The 22,986-nt window shown below is 43.3% G+C and overlaps 2 protein-coding genes across 2 annotated transcripts in view; one reads left to right on the top strand and one right to left on the bottom strand.

The window, feature by feature from the left end:
• ELOVL2 (ELOVL fatty acid elongase 2) overlaps nucleotides 1-13,488 on the top strand; it is a 92,894-nt gene extending 79,406 nt beyond the window's left edge. Inside the window, exons 7-11 of the mRNA XM_022586653.2 lie at nucleotides 4,536-4,707; nucleotides 7,767-7,891; nucleotides 8,298-8,432; nucleotides 10,456-10,588; nucleotides 10,764-13,488. Coding sequence (XP_022442361.2) covers nucleotides 4,536-4,707; nucleotides 7,767-7,891; nucleotides 8,298-8,432; nucleotides 10,456-10,581 — 558 coding nt within the window. The 3' untranslated portion in view covers nucleotides 10,582-10,588; nucleotides 10,764-13,488. The remainder of the gene's footprint in view (nucleotides 1-4,535; nucleotides 4,708-7,766; nucleotides 7,892-8,297; nucleotides 8,433-10,455; nucleotides 10,589-10,763) is intronic.
• SYCP2L (synaptonemal complex protein 2 like) overlaps nucleotides 3,288-22,986 on the bottom strand; it is a 75,596-nt gene continuing 55,897 nt past the window's right edge. Inside the window, exons 27-28 of the mRNA XM_089918307.1 lie at nucleotides 14,134-16,938; nucleotides 3,288-12,756 (exon numbers count right to left, since the gene is read on the bottom strand). Coding sequence (XP_089774433.1) covers nucleotides 16,884-16,938 — 55 coding nt within the window. The 3' untranslated portion in view covers nucleotides 3,288-12,756; nucleotides 14,134-16,883. The remainder of the gene's footprint in view (nucleotides 12,757-14,133; nucleotides 16,939-22,986) is intronic.

Below are 22,986 nucleotides of genomic sequence, written 5' to 3'. Positions count from 1 at the left end.
CAGAGGGGATAGGGATGGAAGCTAGACTTCTCTGAATGTACCTTGTCTTATATTTCAGAACCAGTTGGTGTTTTTACATAATTATAAGACATTTTAAAAGATTACAAGGCAGCCTCCCCCCAGATATCTCGGAAATAAACTAAATTAATATACCCATATATTAAGTTGTTGACATAACCACCCAAAGAAGAATTATTCCAGGTGCCTTTAAAACAGTGTTTTGACTGCATATCCCAAGTGAGATGCATCGTAACAGCATTCAATAACTTGGGGGGCTGCTGTTACTAATAAAAATATTGGTATTGCTTGTTGTTATAGGTACACTTAGGGTAAGCTATATAATAATGCTATTATTACAACTAGTATTTGAAACATAGAAGAAAAGAAACTAACACTCACTAATTACAGATTCAAATTGGAAATAGCAGAATTAACTTTATTCTTTCTAAAAACAAATGTGTCTTTTAGCTCTGTGTACAGGAAAGGCCTAGTTAGTCTCTGACAACCCAGCAATGATACCAAAATTGTGCTCTCTAAATGTAATCCACCAAAAGGTTTAGGATTCTTAGAGAGTTGGCCAATTCCTGATTGGGGTGGGAAATGTATACGAGAAGAATCCAGGACATCTTGTGACAGAGCAAGGAAGCTACCCAAGACCACTAGGGTCATGACAAGAAGATGTAGGAGCCACCTTGAAGGGGACTCCCACGGCTAAAGGTGGGACAGTTTGAGTGTCAAAAGGAATACTGACATACTAAATTTATGAAAAACCGAGTTTAAAATGATACTAAAAAAAAACCCCTCATTGTTACCTTTTGAAGGTTGCTAGAACACCAAGAAGTTCTAGACGAAAAAATTAAAGGACGATAATCAAACATTTATCTTGCCTTTCATATGTAAGTCTCCAAATAGCTAAAGAGGAAGAGCTCTTCTCTGTAAAGAGAAAAATGCATAAGTATGAAGAGAATTTGAAAATCACCATTTTGCAACTTCTAGTGAAGTAATGGATCTAGACAGTGGTCATCTGTAAATGATGAAAGTAATGGGCCAAAGTTGAATGGAAACTTCATAATGATTAGATTAGGCTGTTAACACCCAAACTCACTGTTGATTTTAATATCAGAAGTTAGGTACCTCTTGATGTGATTCCATAGGAAGTACCCAGAACCACGTCTGAAGTACGGTTGACCATTGAACTACGTGGGTTTGAATCATGCTGGTCCACTTATACGCAGACTTTTTTTCAGTACTAAATACTACAGTACTGTACAGCCTGCAGACGCGGAGGAACCACGCTACAGACGGCTGGCTGTAAGTTGTACACAGATTTTCGATGTGCAGAGGGTCAGTGCCCTAACCCCTGTGTTGTTCAAGGGTCAACTGTATTCTTGCCCAAACCTTAAACCTGAATCCAGTTAAGCCTCTAACCCTTATTGCTGTTTACAGAAAATGTGGGGCGGGGGGCGGGGGGGGTGCCGCGGGTAGAGAAACAAGTTAAACCACACGAGGAAGAAACAGTCATCCAAATCCATATTAGGAGTTCTGTACAGCTGATCTAGTTTAAGAAAGAAAAGACACGAAACGAAACAGGGGAGCAGGGAAAGGGAACTGTTACTGATTAGAAGAAACTTAAGAACCACGTCAAATAAATGCAAGCTGGACCCTGATCGTGATTTAAACAAACCAATAAAAAGACACTTTTGAGAAAATCAGGTGGATTTGAAGGTGGACGGACTATTAGAAGATATTAAAGATTCATTAATTTTATTAAATAAGATATTAGATAAGATAGTGTCTCACCTAATGAAACTTAAAAGCTTTTGCACAGCAAAGGAAACTGTAAACAAGAGGAAAAGACACCCCTCAGAATGGGCGAACATATTTGCAAAGGAATCAATGGACAAAGGATTAATCTTCAAAATATATAAACAGCTCATGCAGCTCAATATTAAAGAAACAACCCAATCCAAAAATGGGCAGAAGACCTAAACAGACGTCTCTCCAAAGAAGACATACAGATGGCCAAGAAGCACATGAAAGGATGCTCAACATCACTAATCATTAGAGAAATGCAAATCAAAACTACAATGAGGTATCACCTCACACCAGTCAGAATGGCCATCATCAAAAATCTACAAACAATAAATGCTGGAGAGGGTGTGGAGAAAAGGGAACCCTCTTGTACTGTTGGTGGGAATGTAAATTGATACAGCCACTATGGAGAACAGTATGGAGGTTCCTTAAAAAACTAAAAATAGAACTACCATATGACCCAGCAATCCCACTACTGGGCATATACCCAGAGAAAACCATAATTCAAAAAGGCACATGCACCCCAATGTTCACTGCAGCTCTGTTTACAATAGCCAGGTCATGGAAGCAACCTAAATGCCCATCGACAGACGAATGGATAAAGAAGATGTGGTGCATATATACAATGGAATATTACTCAGCCATAAAAAGGAATGAAATTGGGTCATTTGTTGAGCCGTGGATGGATCTAGAGACTGTAATACAGAGTGAAGTTAAGTCAGAAAAAAAAATATCATAGATTAACGCATATATGTGGAACCTAGAAAAATGGTACAGATGAAGAGGTTTGCAGGGCAGAAATAGAGACACAGATGTAGAGAATGAACGTATGGACACCAAGCGGGGGGGAAGGGGGTGGTAGTGGTGGTGGGGATGAATTGGGAGTCTGGGATTGACATATATACACTAATATGTATAAAATAGAAAACTAATAAGAACCTGCTGTATAAAAAAATAATAAAAAAATTTTTAAAAAGATAGTGTCTCAGTGGTTATATTCAAGTTTCCCCATGTATTAGAAGGTGTTATAGATAAACTAATACACTTTGTATTTGCTTATGTTACATTCCCCCCTGCCCAAAAAAAAGTGGTAGGAAACAATTAATTCCACAAATTGGAATCATACTGAAAATTTTGAAGTTCAGGGATAGATACCAGAGGGTTTGCATTCCTTACTCTTCCTGCATTTGTGAATATTTGAAAATTTCCATAATAAAAACATGGGTTATTAATAAGAGGTGGTAGAAACCTTTTAATTAAAATTTTAAGATGAGCATTTTTAAACATCTTCAAAAGCTATAATACAAAAAGTAAGATGTGTAGATTTCTCTACACCCGTTTCATTTCTGTTATCACAGACTAGTACACTTTGGGATACCATACAGTTCTCTAAAAGCCACTGTTGTATGCATGTGTTTACTTATGGTTTTTTTTTTTTTTGCGATACGCGGGCCTCTCACTGTTGTGGCCTCTCCCGTTGCGGAGCACAGGCTCCGGACGTGCAGGCTCGGCGGCCATGGTTCACGGGCCCAGCTGCTCCGCGGCATGTGGGATCTTCCCGGACCGGGGCACGAACCCGTGTCCCCTGCATCGGCAGGCGGACTCTCAACCACTGCGCCACCAGGGAAGCCCTGGTTTAATATTTTTGAAGGTTAATGATTCCCTCAAACATTTACGATGGTGCCAGCACACCTTATGAGTGTCTAGACCATGGGAAGTAAATAGTAGAGCGTTAAATTCTAATTTCAAAGCTCCTCTTACAGTGTCTCCTCTTCTGTTTAACCGTGAGTGCTGAGAGCCCAGTGCCTTTAATGAAAGCGCCTCACTGCGATGGGGACTGTGTGAGGGACTTGGGAGGGAAGCAAGCCCTCGCTGTGACCTGCTGGGGCTGGGGGTTGAAGGGCAGAGAAGCACCCGGAGTTTTCATCTTCTGAGGAAAAGACATGAAAGGCTTCGTCCTAGACTGCTCTCGGGGAGCATGATGTTTAAGGGACAAAATATGAACAATAAAGGAGCAGAGAAGAATCAAAATCAGTGGAACAACAGTAGTGACCTGCCAAGCCCTGAGCGGAGGTGAAGGAGACCGTCTCCGCCTCGGAGTGACTTACAGCCTAGTGGGAAGGAGACTTGTTCATGACTGTGGTTATTGATAATAGAGGCGTAAAGTAATTTGGGACCACAGATGAAGAAAGGGATGATTCAGCCTGAGACAGGAGGCTGAGGTCACGTTCCAGAGCAAGGTGGCATTTGAGAGGAGTGCTAATAGGATGACAGGACCACGCCAGACGTGGGGTAGGGGAGGCGTGCTGGATGCATGAGAATGAGGCGTATGGGGGCAGCAGGGCTCCGGGGAGAGGAAACGACCACTTGAACAGCACACAGGATGCCCGGGGGGTGTGCTCGGAGGAGGACAGTGGACACAGCAGCCCCGCGGGCCCACGGAGAAACTGTATGAACCGAAGAAGCATAGACTCGGTTCTGTAGGTGCAGAGGAGCCACTTGATCAGTTAATGTATTTTGGAAAGAGAATTCCTTTCACCAGAGGGGCTGGATTGCTGGGAATAAGGAAAAGCTGGAGGCAAAGACGCCAGTTGAGATGCTTTCTCGATAGTCTGGGAGCCGGGTGCGCTGGTGAAGCACAAACGGGGGCAATGCAGAGGCGGGCAGCACTGCGGCGGCAGCACGCCTCACCTTGTCTTTTCCCCGTTTTACATTTCGTACAGGTAGCCGAAGTGTTATGGTGGTACTACTTCTCCAAATTAATAGAGTTCCTGGACACGATCTTTTTTGTGTTGCGGAAAAAAACCAGTCAGATTACCTTTCTTCACGTATACCATCATGCCTCTATGTTTAACATCTGGTGGTGCGTTTTGAACTGGATACCTTGTGGGCAAAGTAAGTGAAGTTGTCAGTTTTTCAGTTCTGTGTGATGGGTCTCCTATACTGAGCATCGCACACCTTCAGGAGAGAGAACTGGGCCCGGCCCAGCCTGCTTGTCACACGGGGAAGCACACCTTTGCCAGTGGCCGTTTCGTTTCTTGTCTTTTTTTTTTTTTTTTCTTGCGGTACGTGGGCCTCTCACTGTTGTGACCTCTCCCGTTGCGGAGCGCAGGCTCCGGACGCGCAGGCTCAGCGGCCATGGCTCACGGGCCCAGCCGCTCCACGGCATGTGGGATCTTCCCGGACCGGGGCACAAACCCGTGTCCCCTGCATCGGCAGGCGGACTCTCAACCACTGCGCCACCAGGGAAGCCCCGTTTCTTGTCTTTGATCCTGGCAAAATCTTTGAGTACTACGATAAATTTTAAAAATGTTTCCTTTTCCATGCACCAAATGCCCGATGGCCGGAAACCCATACCCCAGCTGGAGCAGTTTTACTTCATTAGCTGCAGCTGTAAATAAATACAGCACCTTCCACAGTCACCACTTAGCTGTGGTACAGGTTGAGTCACGTCAACTTTGGCGGCTTGTTTTTTCCATTCTGAAAAATTAAAGTCACGTCACTGTGACCCACCAGAACAGTGGCTTTCAATTTTTTTTTTTTAACTGAGAGCTCAATAAGTAATACGTTTTATATCACAACCCAGTGCCCTCATTCATATGTATACATTTTGTATGAAACAAATTTCATGAAACAGTATTTAGCCCGGCTCTGTGTGATGCACTTTATTTCTCACTGTGTTGGGTCTTCGTTGCTGCGTACAGGCTTTCTCTAGTTGTGGCGAGCGGGGGCTGCTCTTCATTGTGGTGTGTGTGCTTCTCATTGTGGTGGCTTCTCTCGCAGAGCATGGGCTCTAGGCACGCGGGCTTCAGTAGTTGTGGCTCTCGGGCTCTAGAGCGCAGGCTCAGTAGTTGTGGTGCACGGGCTTCATTGCTCCGCGGCATGTGGGATCTTCCCGGACCAGGGCTCGAACCCATGTCCCCTGCGTTGGCAGGCAGATTCTTAACCACATGCCACCAGGGAAGGCCTGTGATGCACTTAAAAAAAAAAAAAATGATCTCACTTTTTCAGAAAGCTAATGACAACTCTCACTATATTGATTTCACAATTGACTGATGTGTCGGTTACATGACCTGCAGTTTGAGAAACACTGAGCTCGAGAGAACAGCACTTTTCTCTTTGATATTTATTGTCTTGTACCCAAGAATTTAAAAGTATTCTGTGAAAAATCAGAACACGTAAAACTTAAAATAATTTTGTCCTAGGATTTAGAAGCTTGTGGAGATGGTATTTTTAAAAACCCCAAGGGTATTTGCAATACATCATTGACTGTGAAGATGCAAATTTAAACTCCAGTGTGAAGAAAAATTGTTGGGGGTGCAGCAGAGAGAAAAGAGACGCTTTCACATGCCTCCTAGACCCACATACTCCAGTCTTGGTTATTAGGATTACAACAGACTTGCACTGTAATCAAAATATAGGCTGAAATCAATACCGCAGGACTGTTGTCAAGGTTAAGTATGTTTTACGATTATCAAGTTTCATTTATAACTAACTAAAGCATCTCAAAGTTGGTCTTGAATAAATCACTTTGTAAAAACATCGTATTTCATTCACAGGAATTCTGTGTGATGATTTCTATTCAAGCTAGAGTATTATAAAAATTAGCAACTACTCTTTTTTATTAATTGATGGAAATGAAAACTCAGGTTGGTAAAGAAACATCACTAATATTGTGCTGTCTGGTACTCTGAAACTATATTTATGTTTTCATATAAATTCACTGCCCTGACAAGCTATTCCAGCCCGTGTATGAGGACTTGCTAGATTCCTGGTGTTCCTCTTGTTTCTTATTCATTGACTTGATCTGTCTAGATCGCTAATCCAGGATTGGGAAAGCAGGCAGGCAGAATTTAAATTGATTAGTTAACCACCAACATATGTGCAGTGCCTTTTAGTTTATATAGTATTATCTCATTTAACCGCATCTCACTCTTAAGAGATAATTACTCTATACCTATTTTCCAGGTGAGAAACAAAATTTACAAACTAGTATGTCCAAGGGGACAGAACTATTAGGGGGTCCCCTGGCTCCAGAGCCTGTCTCCTCTCCCACAGGGTTGACAGCTCATAGAGGCATAGCACTCACTTTGTGCTGGGCACCGTTCCGAGCCCTTTGCCTGCATTGTCTGATGTCATCCTTACGACGAGTTCCCTGTTTCCGTCTCCGGCACCTTACCTCTTGCAGCTCAGTCCTTTTGACCCTTGGTTGACCCAACCTAGAACTTAGCCCTCGCTCCTTGGTTTCCTGAAACACGATTCACCCACGTTGATGTCAGATTTCATGAAGGTGATAGCAGGGGAAGGGGGAGTTCCACTGCACAGCTCAGCACAGGCGATATCCTAAAACTGGATTTTAGACATTCTTTGTTCCAGAAGTCCAGGAGGTGGCTTGGCTACTGGGAAAGTCCCATAGGCCCGCCTCTCCCCTGCCCCAGCCTCTCATCCTGCTGGACCTTTTCTCTCCCCTGTATTCTCTTACCTTCTGCAGCATCTTCTGGTTCTAGGTTCCTGCCAGGTAGATTTTATTTACTGAACTACGAAGAGCAATACATTTTCCTTGACGCTTTAGCACCCTGTCCAGCCGTGAACGAAGAAAGCTCTTTCTACAATCAAAATGGCTCATCAAAGGTTTAGCTAAAGCAAAGACACTTCCTCAGATTCTGCCACCTGATTGGATGGTGGTAATGACAGAAGCAGCACAGCCTTTGCAAATCAGGGGTTACCTGTTTGGTTGGCACTGACTGAAAACCTACCCCAGGTTAGTCCCTCTGTCTAGGGGACCTTGGGTGAATCCCCGGATAATGGCACAGGAATCGGTGAATTTATCAGGGTGAATTTTGTTAGTGCCATATTGTTATTTGTCTTCAATTATGATGCACAGGAAGAGTATTACTTGACAACGAACGATCATACTTTCTAGAAGAACAGTAATTTATACTGTACTTTTCTAGGTTTCTTTGGACCCACCCTGAACAGCTTCATCCACATCCTCATGTACACTTACTATGGCCTTTCCGTGTTTCCATCTATGCGCAAGTATCTTTGGTGGAAGAAGTATCTCACGCAGGCTCAGCTGGTATGTCATCCCTCTGTCGGCTTTTCTCCATGTGAAGCATCTGCATGTCCTCAGTCCCAGCCCTGGAGGTCAGAGGCTTTTCTGTGTGTGAGGAGGCTGCCTCTTTTCCTCTAAAAATGGACTTCTAAGAGCGAAACCTTGTGTGTTAAAACGTCTGTGTGAATATTTTTGAAATTCATGTCTGTTAAAGCATTTTTACCTAAATGATTTCAACTGTGATTTTTCCAGGAGAAAATTAATCATGGCCAATTTTATACACTTCCTAATCTCAAACAAGATTTCTGGATAGGACGGTGGGCTGCTTCAGCGTTGTCTTGTTTGTCTTACCCCTGCACGAGGTAGGGAGTACGAGTAGTCGATTGCTAACTGCCTGAATGCAGTGGTTCCACCCTTGCCGCCCCTGCAGGTGCAGTTCGTGCTCACCGTCACCCACACCATGAGTGCTGTCGTGAGGCCCTGCGGCTTCCCCTTCGGCTGTCTCATCTTCCAGTCTTCTTATATGCTGACGCTGGTCATCCTGTTCTTAAACTTCTATGTTCAGGTAAGTTAAACTGTTTCAACTGTAAAACACTAGACTGTGCACTTCTGCATTATGTATTTAATTTTACCGATTATTATGGTAGCACAGGCTTGTTGATAAATTCAAATAACAGAGGTGCACTCAGTACAGAGTGAGACCTGCATTCTCAACTCCCCTCCCTGTGTCCTCCTCACAGGATAACCACTGTTCATGGTCTGGTGGGCATTTTGTTAGACGTTTTTCAATGCATGCATGTAGTTTTATCAAAAATACGCATTCGAGGGCTTCCCTGGTGGCGCAGTGGTTGAGAGTCCGCCTGCCGATGCAGGGGACACGGGTTCGTGCCCCGGTCCGGGAAGATCCCACATGCCGCGGAGCGGCTGGGCCCGTGAGCCATGGCCGCTGAGCCTGTGCTCCGCAACGGGAGAGGCCGCGACAGTGAGAGGCCTGCGTACTGCCAAAAAAAAAAAAAAAATGCATTCGAATCATGTATTTGCACCATGCTACCGAAGTCTGCCCTCTGAAAGTTAAACACTGTGTATAGTAACACAGATCCAGGAATTCTGTATGAACGGAGGAAAACATGGACTAAATGAACTTAATATTAAAAAACTGTTTCCATGTCATCTACTGCTACACTGTAGACTGTTTATTTGGGGGAAAAAAATTATTTTAAGGCAAACCAGTATGGAAAGGTCACACTGACTTTTTCTTGTGTCGTTTTCTTTTTAACTAACAGTTTCAGTGGAAGAGGTTTTCAAAATGCAATTTCAAAGCGACTGTTAGAACTGATGGCAGTGATCACAGCACAGGCCTCACGTGGCTGTAGATTTTAAATTGCTCTCCTTTGTGGGCTGCGGAAATAGAAAGCTTCATAAGAAAAATGAGAACATACAGTTTATTCAAAACAGTACTTTTGAAATTGTATTCAACTGTGTTTTCTCCTGCTTTGCTGATTTTTTAGTTTGGGTTGACTTTCAGCAAATGCACAGTGGTTTTACACAGAGGACAACTGTGGGAACTGAACTTTTGACAGCTTTTCAGCTCTTGTGTTTCTGAAACTAGACTGGCAATGCTTTGTCTTTTGTAAGAGAGAAAAGTTTCCTTTGAGAATTTCTAAAGAAATAACCATTGAGAGAACCAAACAAAGCCACCACCCAGCCCTGCTGCCCCCCATCCCACCCCAAAAAAAATTGCTCAATGTTGCAGGAAGGTTAGGGGAATCAGGCTCCTTGGTGTTGAAACCTGAAGGGAATCGGTAGCCCAGCAGGGGGCAGTGGCGCTCAGAGCTGTGGCTCCATCTGCTGGTTGAGATGGAGTCTTAGTCCTTTAAAATTGAGTGTATGCTTTTCAGTGTTGACCCTTGTTGATGCCATTGCTTTTAAAAAAAAAAAAAGTGGGAGGAATGAGAACGCACGTCAAGGCAAAATCCCAGGTTCTAGTACTTTTAAAGTAACAGCACTTTTTCATTTGAATTGTATTTTTTAAAAATTACATCCTTAAATAAGTCATGGGGATGTAACATACAGCATGGTGACTTTGGTTAATAATACTGTAGTTCATATTTGAAAGTTGCTAAGAGATTAGATGTTAAAAGTTCTCATCTCAGAAAAAAAGTTCTGTACCTGTAAGTGGTGATGGTAAACTAGACTTTGTGATCATTTCACAATATATACAAATCAAATCATGTTGTACACCTGAACTAACAATGTTGTACCTTGATTTTTTAAAAAGTTCAAAAAAATCATATTCTTTCCAAGTAAGATTTGAATGCTAATCCCATAAAACTTAATACATAAATACTAACCTGATGTGGATAAGGCGAAAGAAACAACTTTTCATTGTTGGAATTCATGCATCCCTCGTTTTTACCCTATTATTCTTAAAGCTTAAAAATTGTCATATTACAAACAAGAATTCTTACTAGAAAGTTCAGTACCCAGTGAAGATCATGCACTGTTTTAGACCATATGTCACATTATAGACAAGGTCTTATTAAAAGATCCTTTTCTCTTTCTCTCTTCAACATGGACACAACCAACAGACATACCGGAAAAAGCCCATGAAGAAAGATGGGGAAGACCCACATGCAGGGCAAGAAGTTAAGAATGGTTTTTCCAAAGCCTACTTCACTGCGACAAATGGAATAACAAACAAGAAAGCACAATAAATGCTGAGTAAGACAAAGCATAGATAATAGCCTAACAGATTCGCTTGTTTTAAAGCAGACACTGAGTTGAAAGTTATATATGTTTTAGCATAAACTAATTTCTTTTGAGTTTATAAATCATTTGTACCGGGAATGTATTAATATATTGCTAATAGGTTAATCTGTTGACATGCTTCCATCAGCAGTGAGGTGACGACTCTGCAGACCTCAGAACTGATGCGACTTCTCTCCTTCCCGCACCGACCTAACCCCTCACCAGACGCTGTCTTGATAAAGCCTTCTGCACCTACAAAGCCAGGACACAGGGAGCACTGTTTCTCACAGCACGTCAGCAAATAAGAAGTTAGAGTTTTGTTCAGATTTAAAACGTTTAAAACAAAATGTTAACTGTCTTCTAAATACAGGCTCTGCTCTAATCTATCTTTAGCAATAACTCTCAGTACATAAAGTAATCAGTCCATTTGTTCCTTTACGAATCAACCCCAGAAAATATTCAAATGGTCCCATAAATGGAAAACCCAGCAAAACTTTTCTCTCTTGTCGGTCTCTGGAGTGTCAAATTCCCACAACTACTCCTAATTCTCAACTTAGTGACATGGTGATAAAGTTTGTATTTTTTTTTTTTTAACTTTGAAGAAAAATCTTCTACCAAACCTTCACAGCTCAGGGGCTTGGGTAGGAGTAGTTCCTCAGTTTTAATTGGGTTTCCTTAATTATTCATATATTCACATCTACCTCCGATGTTAAGGTGCCCCAGGTTAGGATACAGATGCAATACTCAGTTTTAAAAGCAGGAACTGACTTGCCCATTTCCTTTCTGACGAGGACTCGAGTCCAGTGGGCCCTTTTTCTTAGAATGATATGTCACTGGACTATCAGTAAGTCAGAATTAACAGAGCATTGGGGGCAAAACAGACATTGAACTTGCCGACGATTTCTTATGAGCCTCCTTGTGAGTATTATCCCCAAATACTTGCTGTCACTCTTTGCAGGTTACGTTATTGAAAATAGGAAAAGAGGGCTATGGGAAGGTTCTGGGAACGAGCCACAACGAAAAGCACCGGTTTGGCAAACTCGGCACTTCCTTTCCCTGCTCCAAGTAACACGAGCTCCACTGAGAAGCACGGGAAGGTTAGCAGGACCCTCTCCCTTCTCCCAGCGGTGGGGCTCTTACTTACTATTAAATTGTCCCAAGAATGGAAACTGAGGATGTTTTCTGAAGATCTGAAGATTGATACACTGTAAAATTTTTATACCCTATAAAACAAGATTTGCCAACGTTGACGCTTTATCTTCTTTCCTACCTTATTTTAAGAAGTTTGTAGGTCATAACATGGATATCAGAGGCTTAAGTGCCAGAAGGGCATTTTCACCATTGCCCCAACACATTATTACAGTCTGTTTGGGAACGACTTTGTCCTTTTGGGGGCATGTCTTTTTTTTATGAGTATCTGGGAAAAAAAATTTTTTTAAACTACAGGAAAACAACACAACACACTTCGGTACTGACACATACACTGAGGAAACCAACTCTGCTGTTTCCTGTAAAAGCCCCTTGGGATTCTGCTGCACTGAAAGGTGACTGACTTTAGTCCAGTCGTCACGGTGAGGGCATCGTGCCCTGTAGCCCCTTCTCTGCCAGTTGACCCACTTCTACCGAACAGACATCTTCTAACAGACATCTTCTGTCTGATGCCCCCTTACTCTTGGATCTTTCTAAATAGCTTTTTAAAACTGACTTGCTTTAGGGTGCTTAATCTCCGCTTCCATCACATCATACCTGCACGGTTATACGTCTCGTTCTCTCCCAGAAACTCCCTTTAAAACCAAGGGCTCGCTTCAAGCATGGCTCAGCACTCCTCTGTGACAAAACCCACGACAGACTGAGGACGAAGCACCCTGGAGCAGCTGGGCTCTAGTTCAGTTTTACGTCTCAGACATGAGCTAAAATCTGTTACCAAAGTGCACTCACCGCAGGTAAAAATGAGACTCAGAAGACAGACGTCACTGGTCAGTCACTGGCTCCAGCTTATGTTTAATCGTCAGTGAGGCCCTGGGCTCACCACTTGGCCTCATGCCTGCAGTTCTGGATGCTTTGATGGGCTTCATATCTGCACAACACGGAGGGCAGCATCCTTCAGCCAAAGGAGAAAGCCCAGGCAGCTGGAAACCTCTCTGATCAAAGGAAAAAACTTGGTTAGTTTACACTTTCAAGCTCAGATTTGGCTAGAGGTTTCAGGATGCTTATTTCCAACTTGGTCTTTAATTCTAGAGAAGCTTAATGAAACTTATTGCCTTAAACCATTCAAGGGCTGGTAAAAAAAAAAAAAAATACAGAGCTATATAAAGTCTTAGTCACAAAAATTGAGTCAGGTAAATGTCTTCACCTGTTTCTAAGTGTTACAATTTTAAACGTTTACTTTTAACGTGATTTTCCTAAAGCACAGCTTTAAAAAAAATCTGTATAATTTGTTAAAAAAAGAAATGTTTTTTCCCCAAATAAATTTCCTCTTACTCGTAGGTATGAAAACATTTAAATGAATATTGTAAGCATATATGTTGCTAATTCCAACTTTTTTAAGTAACAAAATGGAATGTTATTTAATGGAGTTAAATATAGAAATTTCAACCCATTGAAATGATATACTGAACCATTTAGGCGCACTGTGCAGTGGGGAAGTCCTCCCCATTAGAGAAGTATTTTTAAGGCAAAATGCTGTTTCCTGTGATGGAGAACTAGCTCTTTGTGTAAGAGACCAGTCTAGTTCTTTCCAGTATTTCCATATCATTTTATGTTTCTGGGGCCTTCCTTATTTGGAAAATAAGGATATCACTTTTTTTGGTTTTCCTTTGAAAATACTTATATGTTAAGAACGTATCATGATTGGGGCAGCCGGGGAGGCAAGAGAAGCCATTTTTCTTTGTAGATAAAAAGCATTCTGTATAATTGTATAATAAATTGATTTGTACACATGTGTTCTACATGCTGTTCCAAGTGACCTATTACTCAGGAATTTTTTAAAGTGACATTTTAGCAGTTAATTTTAGATGTTGAATTCAGTAAGCAGCGGGCTTTTATGTCACATTGTTACCTTTACATAGTGTTCATACACCAAGTGAAACTGGTTCAGAAAAAGGTCATTCATAAGGAAAAGTTAAGACCAATTAGCTAAGCAGAGGATATAAGGGTTACCACAAAAACCGCTTTACAAGGGTAACCCGGGCAGGAAAACTGGATTGGCTGGAGAGAGAAGATTAGGGACAAACGACATGGTGCCATGCTCTGCAGCTCTGGCCTCTCCCGTCGCAGAGACGGGCAGACGGGAGGCCACCGCAGCTCAGGAGTAGAGGCATGTGAGCTGAGGCTTGACCTTGGTGAAGACTGGCAGAGACTTAAGGGCGTGGAGCCCTCTCTGCATGGGGCTAAAGAGCCTCCCCTTAATCTGCTGGGATTTCATTATTTTAAACAACGGGTCGAACCAATCCATTAAAGCACAGCTGCTTATACACGCTAAACGTTCACAAATAACAGAAGTACTGAAAACAGCTTACCTCGGAAACCTTCCCAAAGGAGCCAGTGCCTGAGCTGTCTTGATGGGTGAGGAAGTCTCCAGACAGACAAGGAGGAAGCTTTGTCCAAGGAAACTCCAGAGGCTAAACACCCAGGACTCTAATGGGAGTCACGATCCCCTCCGCAATGCTGAGGCACTTCCTCCAGTGCCCCCCACGTGCCAGGCATCGCACTAGGATTTGGAATAAGATGGTGCAGAGATCAGACAAGGTCTCTGCTCAAAGAGCTCTCGTCCAGTGGGCACCACCTAGAGGGAAAACGGGGGTTATCACTAAATGGTAAGAGTGTGCTGTTTATGCTGTTAAACATGTCAGGATTCAGTCTCCCCTCATTCACGTGGGGAACCAAAGATGAATGCTGAGGCCACTGTTTATTCCTGATTCAGCTCACAACACCGTGCTACTACTCCTGGCTCGAGAAAAATGACCAAGACAACTGAGGCGCCATCACCGAGTGAGAATAATCACAATTTTGAAGTCTATTTGAAGTTTTTTCTTCTTTTGATAACCAAAAAAAGACAAACGATTGCACTGTTTATTAGTGTCCAAGCTGAGAAGCAGAACCACTAGGTGATACCCACATATATCCCGACAGAACTTGACCTTACACAGCTGTGCGAGTGATTAACCAGCCTCTGTAAGGCTGTTGTCGTCAGGTCTGATGTTGGAGCTTGAAGTCTACACGGCAGACAGTCAGGAAGAGGGGATAGATACGGAGTGGGGAAGACCCGAGAGCAAGCCCAGAGCTGGAGCTCCCGAGGACAGACTGCCAGCCCAGCTGCCTCTGACCTTGGGAATGAGGGTGACCTGCAAAAGCCAGGGCATGTGTCACAGAGCTTATGCACACACCTGGCCCAGAGGAGGAGCTGACAGAGGATCAGGGGAAGGCGGAGTAGCTGCAGGCCCAGCATCTGCCTCAGGGCACTGAGGGGAGTCAGCAGACAGGCCACAGGGCATGTGCACACAAAATGGCAAACCCGCTACTCTGCCCTCCAAGCCTCCCACTGGGCTCTCTGTGGTCCACTCTCACCAGAAAGGTACAGGAGCAGGGATTCTGGGAAATTCAGGTCAGCCTAGCCGACACATTACACAGCCACCATGTCCTGTTATAAACAATTAAAAATGCCTGTGCCACATAAAGAAAGAAATCCAGTGACCCAATGAAAAAGGCAAGCCCCTAGCTTACCTGAATTCCCGGTAAGAGGAGTTTCAGCCAGTAGTGACCAGTGCTCTGGAACGCAGATGGCATTTGTTTCTCTCTTATCAGGTCAGTAATAATGACCATATCATAAATGGGAGAATCAAACGGTTAAATGACCAGAAACATAAGAGCCTGACCAGGTACAGCGGGGCCTCTGCTCAACAGATCCGAACCCACGTGGCAAGAAGTTTTTCCAGCTTTCCTTGACCAAAGGCAAAGCTGAGTTTTTTTCGTGTTGGAGATTTATTGCTTTACTTAACATACTAGTTTTCTAGCACCAAAATTCCGAACTGACACTGTCCACATATTCTAACCACTCTGACCCCCTGCCCACCTTGCTCACACACACACACACACACACACACTTCATTCATTAGGCTCCTTTGGAGAGGTCTCAGCTACACGGGTTTTGAGACACCCTGTATCAGTCAGGATTCTCCAGAGAAAGAGAACCAATAGGATATACATAAAGATAATCCTGTCTTACAAAATATATGTATAAGTAACTTACAGATTGGGGAGAGATATTTTTCAGCAGTTGGCTCCCAAAATTGTGGGAGTTGGCACGTGTGAAATCTGCAGGGCTGGCCAATAGGCTGGAACTCGGGCAGAATTTCTATGCTGCAATCTTGAAACAGAAACTGCTTCTTCCAGCAACCTCAGTCTTTGCTCTTAAGGCCTTCAACTGATTGAACGAGGCCCACCCACTTTATGGAGGGTAATCTGCTTTACTCAAAGTCCACTGAGTTAAATGTTAATCACGTCTAAAAATGAAGTTAATTAAACACTTTTATACTCTATAAAGCTTACAACAATATAACATAGCTCATTAAAAATTTTTCAAGAAAAATGACAAATTGGGGTTGTAAAGATTGCTTTAGGCTGATTAAACTATAAATAAGCTATATTATGTAACTTAATTATATAAGGTATAAGCTGGTTTTCAGTCTACAGTCTTTAATTGTACTTATCCAATCATGAGCAAAGTTACTTTGCAGATGGCCTGAACTTATGTAGGTTTCATTTTCCTAAAATAAATTCAACTGTATATACAACTTCATGCACCAGACTTTATTAGAGCATTTAGTAATTACTGAAAGATGAATATTTCTCCTCTGCTAAAGCTGGTAGTTTTGTTAAAGTTCTACAGAAACTAGAACATTTGCAGATCAAATGAAAGAGTAACTATTTCAAAATACAACACCATTTTCATCTGAGCTATGAAAATAAAAGTAAACCCTCCCTTAAAGAGATATACTAAGTAGTATATATACAGATGCTGAGGTTTCCCTGCCCCCAAATAACTTGAAGACACTTCTCAAAAATCAATTTTACTTTAAAAAATCATTAAAAAAAAAAAAAAAGCAAATCACTCCAAGTTGCTAAACATCCTGAATTTCCTATTTTCTGACAAAATTTTAATACAAAAGCTTAACCTTTGTAAACAAATGGACAAACTACCAACATATTACAGACTATTCCAACTTGACTGGTCTCAGGAATTCCGTTTGGAGTGAATGAGCACAGAGCATTAAGGCACCGCTTCTGTGGCTTGAGGTAGATTTATCTCCTTCCCGTGGCTCAGACTGGTGGAAAAGGAACAGGAGAACATTAGTTAGTGGAGCCTGAACTAGCCCCTTCCTGGTCTCTAGAACTCAGCATGCCAAAGTGAACGTCACTCCTTTTCATCCGCTCCATCCCTAACTCAGATATTCACTGAAGTTGCATCTTACACGGCCACTGGAAGCTAAGGTCAGTCAGTGCCATGGGGGAAACTGCCCGCGGTCAAAATCGCTCTCAAAATTCTCTTAAACGTGGGCTGCTTCCAAGACACACATGCCATCTCCTGATAGTCTAATGCACTAGGTTATTTTTCCCTCTGGTGCTGGAGAAAAGACAGCTATTTCTTGGGTGAAGGACCAGATAAAGTGGCTGGGCTGGCTTTCGGGGCCACCTTGTATGAAAAAAAAATGCATGTTGTTAATAACCAGGTTGTCATTGAGCCCAGTTGGATGCTCACACGAGAGGTAGGTAGGAGCTGATGTCAACTGAGGCAACACAGTCTCCCATTCTCACGCAAACACTAGGGCGCATGCTCGTTGAGAAGAATGGCAGACAGGATCACTGGTGCAATTTATTTCTCCATTTTTTCCTGTGTTCAGCACATATAATTCAATTTAGGCATGACTGACATTACTGGTTCCCTATCCAATATCTGTTCTCCCCTTCTTCCTTATTAACAGAACCCCACTTTGCGGGAGGACAGTAATATGCTCAGTTAGATTCTTGCCACCCCAGATTCCCTTGTAACTAGGGAGGTTTACGTGACTCAACAAGATGGAGACAAAAGTCTATTGGTTTGGCTTCCGTGAAAACTGTTTCCCTAATTTTAAAAATAAGGGGAGGGCTTCCCTGGTGGCGCAGTGGTTGAGAGTCTGCCTGCCGATGCAGGGGACGCAGGTTCGTGCCGTGGTCCGGGAAGATCCCACAGGCCGCGGAGCGGGAGGGCCCGTGAGCCATGGCCGCTGAGCCTCCGCGTCCGGAGCCTGTGCTCCGCAACGGGAGAGGCCACAACAGTGAGAGGCCCGCGTACCGCAAAAAAAAAAAAAAAAAGGGGAGGAGGACTTCCCTGGCGGCCCAGTGGTTAAGACTCCACACTTCCACTGCAGGGGGCATGGCTTTGATCCCTTCTTGGGGAACGAGAATCCCACGTGCCACGTGGCATAGCCAAAAAAAAAAAAAAGGAGGGGAGAATAGATTCCAGTGGCACACATCTTTTACCAAATCCTTCAACCATCCCCTTCTCCCTGCCTGGAGTATAGAAGACATGCTTAGAAGCAGAGCTGCCATCCTGTGACCAAGAAGCCCAAAGCCACACGAAGGATGGCAAAGCAGAAGGCTAAAAGAACCTGGGTCCCTAACGACCACTTAAAGCTGCTGTTTCAGCCCTCCGGGCTGCTGCTTACAGGGTTAAAATTAAATCCCTATTTGGTTTAGCCGCTGGAGTCTGATTTCTCTTACATATGACCAACTATAACACGTACATTTAATTCGCATTTGATCCAATTCCCCGCTAGGGCTGGGAATTCTAATATTCTTAGCCCGGATTAGTCTTTTACCCATCTGATTTGGAGATGTGTTATTTTTGTTTCCCCCAAATGAAATAGTAATGTCTTCCTGATAATGAAAGTCATTCAAGATATAGGTACAAGGGTATTCACTACAGATTTATTTGAAATAATAATTTAAAATAATCTAAATGTTCATCAATAGGAAATCACATGTATAAGTTATAGTAGGCCCATAAGCTAGAATACTTTACAGTTATTTAAAAAATGAGCAGATCCTTACTATTGACTTGGAAAGGAATCCTACTTCTGTTACTGAGAGAACAAAGGAAGAACAATACTCATAATATTTAGTATATCATTTGTCACTTAAAATATACATAATTAAACTTATAAAGAGATTTGTATATATACTTACATAAACATAAAGAAAATATCTAGAAGAACATATACTAAACAGTAAGGAGATAGTTCTCTCTGGGTCATAGGGAAGAGGGAGGGTTAGGGAGAGGGGAAAAAGTTCACTCTTACTTTATAAATGTTATGCTGTTTGAGTTTATTACACAAAAGTAACTTGTATCTTGCACTAAATTCTAAAAATATAGAACAGCCTATATAGAAAGTAAAGTCACCTAAAATGTCACCACACAGAAATAACCACAGATGACATTTTGATGAATATCTTCTAGAATCTAGACCTCTTATTACACATGCATGTACTCACACGCTCTCATCTTCTGCAACACCACCCCATCCTTGGAAAATTCTTTCTCGCCCTCTTCTTTTTTTTTTTCCTTTTTATAAATTTATTTATTTTTGGCTGAGTTGTGTCTTCGTTGCAGCGCACGGGCTTTCTCTAGTTGCGGTGCGTGGGCTTCTCATTGCGGTGGCTTCTCTTGTTGTAGAGCACACGCTCTTGGCACACGAGCTTCAGTAGTTGTGGCTCATGGGCTCTAGAGTGCAGGCTCAGTAGTTGTGGCACACCATCTCAGTAGTTATGGCCTGCAGGCTCAGCAGCTGTGGCGCACGGGCTTCGTTGCTCCGCAGCACATGGGATCTTACCGGACCAGGGCTCAAACCCGTGTCCCCTGCACTGACAGGTGGATTCGTAACCACTGTGCCACCGGGGAAGCCCTCTCGCCCTCTTCTGCTGGCTTCCTCTCCCTTATCAAACTTCAACACACTGGAGCAGCCCGAGAATTCTGTCCTGGAACAACTGCTCTCTATCACTGGTCCCTAAGTCAACTCATCCAGTCTTGTGCTCAAGCCCCTCTGCCGTGAGTTTCAGTCCTGAACATCCAGTTGCCCACCCGACAACTCCATCCAGACGTTGAAGTCACAAATCAGATGTATGTGTCAAATCAAGTCTTCAATATCTATCCATATCCTACTCCCCCTACCCATAAAACCAGACCTTTCCTAGTCTTCACTATTTCCTCACATGACACCGATTTCCACCTCGCTGCTCAAGCCCCGAGCTGGAAGTTGCCCTTAATCCTGCTGTTTCCTCACCCACCACATCAAACCCACCAGCAACCCTTCCAGCTCCATTTCCCCCGGCACCTTGATCTGACTCCCCACACCAACACACACACGCCCTTGAGAACGGACAGTCCTTTACTTCTATCCCTTTCATTGCAGTTAGAATCTAATCCGGTGTCCTTACTGTGGCCTGCAGGGCCCTAGGTGACCACCAGCACCACACACCCGCCTTCTGACCTCATCTTATACCGCTACACCCTCACTCCTTTTGTTTGGCCCTCACTGAATTCCTAGAACATACGAAGCTGCTTACGGCCTCAGACGTCCTGTCCATTTCCTCCCAATTGCCCTTGCCTCGCTCTCCCACCATCTCACCCATCAAGTCTGAACTCAAATTTCACTTCCTTCGGAAGGTTTGACTTGACTCTCCTCTTTCCATACTATCAGATTCTCTCACCTCACACTTTTTTCCTTCTTAGCTTTACCATCATCGTGAATGCTTATCTGTTTAATTGTTTACCATCTACCTTCCTGCTAGAATGTACTCCCTATGAGGTCGAGGACCTCTTGCCTACTGTTCTACCCCCAGGATCTAAGACAGTACCTGGTACCTAAAAGACTCAACAGTTCATTGAGTGAGTGAACATATGCACCCTCGTCTAACACTAAAAACAGATGGGGGGCTTCCCTGGTGGCGCAGTGGTTAAGAATCTGCCCGCCAATGCGAGGGACACGGGTTCGAGCCCTGGTCTGGGAAGATCCCACGTGCCGTGGAGCAACTAAGCCTGTGCGCCACAGCTACTGAGCCTGCGCTCTAGAGCCCATGAGCCACGACTACTGAGCCCACGCACCACAAGTACTGAAGCCTGCGCGCCTAGAGCCCGTGCTCCACAACAAGAAAAGCCACCGCAATGAGAAGCCCGCGCACCACAGCGAAGAGTAGCCCCCGCTCACCACAACTAGGGAAAGCCCGCACGCAGCAACAAGGCCCAATGCAGCCAAAAATAAAATAAATTTATTTAAAAAAAGTGTAAATTGGTACAATCTTTAAAAGAAAAAAGTGGGATTTTGTTATAGAAGCTGCTTTGCAACAAGCTTTTACTTTTTACTCATGTTGAACACCTTTCAAGTCAATATAATCTAAGTCATTCTTTTTGATGGCAACATGGTATATCACATGAATGTATCAATCTACTTAACCAAACACTAGCTGGGCATCTAGATACCTTCCAATATCTCCCTATTAGAGTAGTTTGTAATACATGTTGGTCTACATGTCTTTGCACAGTCCGATTTCATCTTTAAGATCATTTCCTAGAAGTGGAATGACTGCTGTGTCAGAAATCTCAAATCACAACTTTGGACACTGAAGGAGTTTTTAGAAAACCACCCACTTCATTTACTCTCAAATAAAATGAAACAGAACACACGTTTTCAAAAGAGAAATACTAAATTCTTTAAGGTAAATGAAATTGCATTCTTATTAAAATGTATTTGGATATGGTCTACTCAGGGAATCTAATTCCAACCTCTAGCTTGAAGAAAATCTCAAAGTTGAGATCTGCTCAACAAGCCCCGTTATTAAATGCTGTAGGAATGAACAAGATAGTATTCGAAGAATCTAGCTGGGCGGGAGGGTGGCTGTCCCTAAAGTGACTGTGTCCAAAAACAGAAGAGGTGGCAGTTGCTCTACACATTCCATATTTATTTACTCGGTGGGCCTGACAACACTGCCAGAAAGCTCTTGGAGTGGTAGCCCCGTGAGCTACTGGCCCATCTGGGAAGCATTAGGGATCACAGTGGCGATTCTATAAACTCTCTCCTTTAAAAGTCTCTCAGAGTCAATCCTGTCTGGTTTCAAATCCCTCTTTCCCTTCGTAACTGCCAAAAGACAGCCGTTGTCACCCACACTGTCATCCGTTCTCACCAGCTGCTGGTTGTACATCTCCTCCTTTGCCCCAATCTACCCTTCTCCACCCTCCTGAGCGCTTCCTCTCTAGCCCCTACGACTCAATCTCTTGGCAACAAATTCCCCCAAATCCTCAGCCTCTTCCTGGAAGAACGTATCTCCTTGCCTCCTTCTTTTAACTAAAATGTGGCTGACCTCTGATGGCACCACCCGTGATCATAAGTGAGGTTATTCTGTGGGTCTCTCTGCAATTTTTCTTGTTTTGGTATTGCAATGCAAGACTCGTTTTTTAAAGTTTGAGAATTTTTATTCTCCTGTGTGCTAGAATACTTTCAGCAGCACTAAAGTGATCCCTCTTTAAAGGACCGGCAGAATTCCTCTGTGATGCAATCTGGACCATATGCATGTTTGTAGGGAAGTTCTTTAACAACTTTATTTCTGCTATGAATATTTGCCTATGTTTTCACATCTGTTTAGAAGTCTGTTTTATTAAATTGTATTTTTCTGGAAAATTGTCCATTTTTCCAGGTTCTCATCAAAACTTGGAGGTGTGTGGACAACTGAAAGTTAAAATGTTAGCAAATGAACTCTAGGTTCTGCTCCAACCACACAACCCTCCCCAGTCTTCCTTCTCTAAGTGGCAGCACGATCCGATTGCTAGAAGACAGCAACCTAGGAGGCATATCCCTAACTCTCCTTCCTTTACCTACTGCTTCCATCTGTCAGGAATTTACTAATTCCAGCTCCCAAACGTACCTGGAATCTCTCCATTTCTCACCCTCTCCAAAGGCCTCCAGTCAAGCTTTCCTCCTTTACTCTTCCCTCTTCCAATCAATTTCCAACATAGCAACTAGAAAGATTTTCTTAAAATATAAATCAGATTATATCACCATCACACCCAATGCCTTTGCTCAAACCCATCCATATTTTCCTTCACCCTTAGTTTAAAATTCAAACTCCTCAGCATGGTCACAGAGGGCTTTCCTGGTGGCCCAGTGGTTAAGACTCCACTCTACCTGCCAATGCAGGGGACGTGCGTTCGAGCCCTGGTCCGGGAAGATCCCACATGCCGCGGAGCAACGATGCCCATGTGCCACAACTACTGAGCCTGCGCTCTAGAGCCCACGAGCCACAACTACTGAAGTCTGCGTGCCTAGAGCCCGTGAGCCACAACT

This window comes from Delphinapterus leucas, chromosome 10 (assembly GCF_059928025.1).
Source record: "Delphinapterus leucas isolate spDelLeu-1000000601 "Yukka" chromosome 10, BTC_Dleu_Yukka2, whole genome shotgun sequence".
Classification (NCBI taxonomy): Eukaryota; Metazoa; Chordata; class Mammalia; order Artiodactyla; family Monodontidae; genus Delphinapterus; species Delphinapterus leucas.
This window is presented reverse-complemented; position numbering and strand designations above follow the sequence as displayed.